At 53.0% G+C, this 5,391-nt stretch overlaps 1 protein-coding gene across 2 annotated transcripts in view; it reads right to left on the reverse strand.

The window, feature by feature from the left end:
- The window catches only part of RHBDL3 (rhomboid like 3), a 55,845-nt gene extending 54,892 nt beyond the window's left edge, over positions 1 to 953 (reverse strand). For both annotated transcript variants that reach the window (XM_041485798.1, XM_041485797.1), the window contains exon 1: positions 834 to 953. In XM_041485798.1, the coding sequence (XP_041341732.1) occupies positions 834 to 953 (120 nt within the window). The remainder of the gene's footprint in view (positions 1 to 833) is intronic.
- Between the last annotated feature and the right edge of the window lie 4,438 nt (positions 954 to 5,391).

Here is a 5,391-nt window from a genome sequence, read left to right on the forward strand (position 1 = left end):
CCGAGTTTGCTGGCAATGAGAGCTGTGAGCAGTCCTGGGATGCACCAGGAATGCAGGATCTCTCACGTTCACTCCCTCCCAGACAGGTGCACGGCGAGCTCCTGCCTCCGGGTCCGGCAGATGCAGAACAACTGCCTCAGCTCTGCAGGCACTGCCGCTCAGCACGGCAGGAGCAGATCTGGAGTGCGGAGGACCCCTTCGCGTCCTTCTGGGCTGGGTGAGCAGAGAGCCGGTGCTAAGTTATCCCACCCTCACGTGCCATCAGAGCTCGGAGGGTGGAGAAAAGCCATCAGCCCTGTCGAGCCGAGGAGAAAACTTACTCGACGGTTTGTTGCTCGGGGGCTGGAAGAGGGAGCAGCTCCCGAGAGCGGGAGCGTTTCACATCTGTCACCCTCAGGGTGGTTGTGACTCTGGAGGAGCTCTCTGTCCCCCGGCAGCCCCACGAGACAAGGCGTCAGCTCCTCTCCAGGCTCCAGAGTCGCGTCCGTGCGCCAGTCCGATGCCCCTGCCCGATCAACCGCCACCCGCAGGCATCTCCCAACCGGACGCGGGCGCCCAGCGAACCGGGAGCCTGTCCGGGCCGCCGGGGCTCGGAAGGACGGGAGCTGCGGCCCCGAGGACGGAGCCAGCCCGGCGGCTGCTGGAGCCCGCAGACACCCAGCGGCGGGAGGCGCGTAGGGCGGCGGGAGGGCGGCGGGGACGGCGGCTTTCCCTGGTCCCGCAGGTCACCGGCCCCGCTCCTGTGCCCATCCCGGGCTTCAGCTATGAATAGCTTGAGCCGATTATCCCGGCCCGGGGGAAAGGGGGGAAGATACCGAGCAAAGGAAACTTACATCCTCTGCGGCCATAGGTAGGACATCTTCGGAGTCCAGCACCTCGATTTCTTCCGCCTCCGAGCTGGCAGCCACAGCAGGGGAAGAGCTGGCGTGAGGCTCCGGCAGCCTGTCTCCCATGCTTGGAAACGGTCCCCCTCCAGCCCCCGCCCCCCTTCTCCCCAGATCCTTAAAGAAATTAAACCTAGCTGCTGGTTGGCAAACTTTCAAGCGCAGCCGAGCATGCCTTCATGACTCCCGCAGCCGGGAGGGGAGGAAATCCTCCATCCACGGAACATCCAATTAGCGCGGGCAGCGCCGGCGGGCGGCATCCCGGCGGCCGGGCTCCGGCCGGGGCAGTGACCCCTCCCCGCCTCCCGCCCCTGCGGCCGGGCGGTGCCCCCGGCCCGGGCACGACCGGCGCCTCCCCCGAGCCATCGCCCGGGGACGGGGGTCCGCCCTTCCCGGCGCGGGGGGAGTCCCGGGGGCTCTCGGAGGCAGAGCCCGGAGCTGCGGCACGTCCGAGGGTGCAGGCTGGGCGGCGGCGGGGGGAGCAGCACCGGTGGCCCCTGTCCGCGGCCGGCACCGCCTCTCACGGGGCGACCCGCGGAGGCTCGGCCGTGGCCGGACCGGGCAGCCCCTGCGGCTGGGCCCGGCCGGTCCCTAGCCCTGCCCTGCTGCCCGCGGGCAGGTGACCAGACGTGCCGGTTCATCGGGGCTCCCTGCAGGCGACTTCTCTGTCCTAGAGTCTCACCGTGAGAGGCTGGTGTGGGGTTTCACATCTTTTACCATAATCATTTGTTCCTATATGTCAGGATGGGCAATTTAACCATCTGGAGCCTGGATTAGGAACTTGAGGAATGCCTTGACTGCCGGCAAAAATCCAGCAGTTTTAGCTTCTTCCAATCAAGTACAGAAATAGCAGGTTGGCAAGGGGGAAGGGCGAGCAGAGCCAGGCTGATCCACACGGTGCCAGTGCCTCTGCTTTCTGCTAAAAGCCAGACAGAGCACAGTCAGAGCAGAGTCCAGCACCACAGGCCATGTTTTCTTGATGAAAAGGTACAGTACCAGATCAGACACACCTCAGCCACGAGTACAGAACCAAGCTGGAAGTCCCTCTTTTCTCTACAACCTGTTTAAAAATCAACCAACCACAAAAACAAAAAGTAAAACAAATCAGCTAGAATACCTCGGGAAAAGGAGCAGGATCTTCCATCCTGCAGTAGCAGAGCATAGAGCAGAGAAGTAAAACTAGAGCCCTTGGACCTGAAGAGAACTTTTGAAGCTCAGGATTCAGGTAAGAAAATGACAACAAAATAAAAGCTCTTCTGAGGTCTTCAGTGCAGCTGATGAACAGCAGGGCTTCTGTCCCCTTAATGACATCAGTGAAACAGAGCAGACCTTCTGCATATTTAAAGGCAATTCCTTGAGCCATTTCTGCCTGGTCTAGAGCCTGTCCAGTCTACTCTCCTGAAGCATAAGAACAGGATACCAAATCCAGCACTTCTGAGAAGCACTAACCCACTTCACTCACACACCACCACTCCTGCCAAAATATTCCAGGCACTAAACAGTGATTATACAAACAATCTCATTTTGATTGAAAAACTAAACCTCATCAAAACTTCAAAACAGATGGATAAGCAAAAATATGCTATGCCAACAGAAAGAAACAGCAGTCATTTAAAGATGTCTGTAGGGAGGAGGGAAGCGAGTTTTAGAGTAAAGAAAGAATACATGAGCTGAATTTCAGGGGTAACAGGTTCCACTCAGTTGGGGACTGTATCATCTCTGATTCCAGATGCTAGTGGGAAAATGCCAACTGTGAAGTCTAACATGAATGCAATCAACAACAGGGAGAGCCCTCAAAACTCCTTACCTTAACACCAAACTCCTACTAATCTGAGAAATTGCTGCAAAATTACAAGTTCATTTTTCTCCTCCAAGGACTGTTTTTCACTAGTGGTAATGATAGGTTTTGGGTTGTTTTTTTATTCAGGGAAATATCTCTGTACATTGCACATATGAGCTAATGCTGTGCTATAATTGTCACAGAAAGGAAATTAACAGTATTCTAATGAGGAGTTTTGTTACAGACAAATTATCATCTTGCAAGTGTGTGAGAGACTCTTAATTTAGAATGCCATTTCTCTCCACTGCGTACACTGGTGACTCTACCTTGGAAGCCAGTAATTGCTAGATAAACTGTAGGGGTTCTGGGCCACCCCAGAGCAGATGCAGACAGAAAGAAGGGCTTCAGAAGAAATGCAGACAGAAAGGACTTGATATAATAAACCCCAATCCATTTTCACACTCAGTCATATAGGCAACTTTTCTATTCCAAATACTGCAAACGAAATGTAGATGTATGTCCTCCCTGCATTGGAAGTGGCTCAAAAGGTCAGCTCATGAATATGCAATAACCCCCCCTCAAAGTAGGGACCCAGCCAACATCTGTTAGCTAAGCCCTCTGGGTCGAATCTAAACACTTTGTTCACCAGTCCTTCCTCCACCCGAAGTAGCCCCAAAGGGCTTTTACAAAACTTCCCAATTCTGACAATTGGAACTATCTGGAGAAACCTACTCAGCTTGATTTCCATATCAGAGCTCAGCCAGCTGGCCAGACTTGGGAGGCAACTTCTGAAGGAAAATGCAACATTTTGGATCAAAACCCCGAAATGCTGCACACAAACACAACCTTGGGAGGATATTAGGTAGCACATACACAGCTGGGATTGGATCAGACCTGTCAGATTAACCCCTTCAGACTCATGAAAACAGCTAAAAACCTCTAAGGACCACAGATGGTTTGAGACAGGGGCTTAAACTCAAGTCCAAAAGGTAACAGTGGTAAAGGACTCTGAGCATCACACTCCTTGTGCTGGGACAACACAAGTTTACCTTTCAGAACCAATATGAATTAACTATATGTGCTACCATCTGGCTTCCCCCTGACTCATGGGTCCTCTCCCTCCTGAATGAACAGTGGGAAAAAATACAGTCTAACTTCTTTCTGTGTTGAAAGACCATCATCATGACCCTCCATATTCCATGTGGTACTTAGAACGTTCCAAATGCAGCACTGAAAAAGCACTAGTCTTTCCACCTGCAGCCCTCTTCTGCCACAATAACTGTTACTGGTTGCAGCTGATTCAAATTGTGGTTTTGGTTATAGTTAGGGAAATAATTAAATCTGCCATTAACCCTTTTTTTGGGGCAGCTGTCTTAAAAGGGATCTCTCCTGTCAGGTCAGCCTTGTGGTATTTTAAGACGTCTGCTTGTTTTTACCTGTCACCTGCTGGGATCATAACACAGGTTCATTTTTAAACAAAATTCTTGTTTGAAATGGAGACCAGTTAGTAACTCAAGGTTAATTTCCAACATAAAATCAAGTCTTGCTTACTATTAATCCTGAACTGACAAGCTTTCAAGAGGTCAAAGCTGAGGGATGTGTCTCCAAGGAAGATGAATCAAGGTCTTTGTCCTCTCAGTGACTTTACACTATGGTCAGGCAATCCATGCATCAGACTGAGCAGGAAGAAATTGAGTCTGGTTGTGGAAAATACAGTGAAAGAAGTTGTTAGAAAACTGACGGCACCAGAAGAAAGAAAACAAATAGCTGTTGAGAGCTGTTGAGGCTGGGGTGCTACTCCTTCCCAGCACTTAATTGCAGTAGCTAACTTTTGGACATTCTTCATTATATGCTCCATGAGAAGAAGAATTTCTCCTCACGGTAACTCTAATCCTCATAGGATTCAGGAGGGCTTGGCCAGCGGCACCAGGGCTCCCCCAGGGAACACCAACGACCCGCCTGGATGAGGCCACAGCAGAGCTGCACAGCAAGACTTGTATGCTGTTCCCTAAGAAAATTCCTGTCCCTAAACCACTGGGGAAGGCGGGGATCCGCTCCGTTCCTCACCCGCGCCGGTCGCCTCGGGCCGTGAGGGCGGGCAGGCAGCGCCTCAGGGCAGGGGCGCTTCGCTCGGGGGGGCGGCAGAACCCGCTCCCGCCGGGCCGGGCTGCCGGGGCCGCTCGTTCCACACGGGAACGGCCCCTCCTGCCCGTTTCCCGCTCCCGCCGGTCCCGGGCCCAGCGCGGCCCCGTGAGCTCGGCGGCAGCGCCCCCTGGCGGCCGCTCCCTGGCGGGCTGGGGTCCCTCGGGGATTCCCTCCGGGGATTCCCTCCGGAGCAGCCCGGGACTCCCCACTGCTCCCCGGGAACGCCGCACTGCTGGAGCCTGTTTAATCGGCACAAAAATATTAACCAATTCACTGCCCACAGCTTCCTACACCCCACTATTTGGTCTTTTCTCCCAGTCTTTGTCCTTAACAGTAAATAGAAAGTTCGTGGTTGACTATTTGCATTCCAGCTTTAAAGTATCATAGAAAGCACTTTGGTCTTCTGATATAAATCAGAAATTAACTTCTGATGGAAGCATGAGAGAAACTGCACTGCCAAGATACGTAACCTCCAACAAGTGAGGGCACCGGCAGCATCCATTTACATAAAGGACAAAGTTTTGGTGAACTCTGCCTTTTGGGGCACAGGAAGGTAAAGAAAAATAAAAAGACAAACACAGA

The sequence above is a fragment of the Pyrgilauda ruficollis genome, unplaced genomic scaffold (assembly GCF_017590135.1).
Source record: "Pyrgilauda ruficollis isolate IOZ18807 unplaced genomic scaffold, ASM1759013v1 scaffold72, whole genome shotgun sequence".
Lineage (NCBI taxonomy): Eukaryota > Metazoa > Chordata > Aves > Passeriformes > Passeridae > Pyrgilauda > Pyrgilauda ruficollis.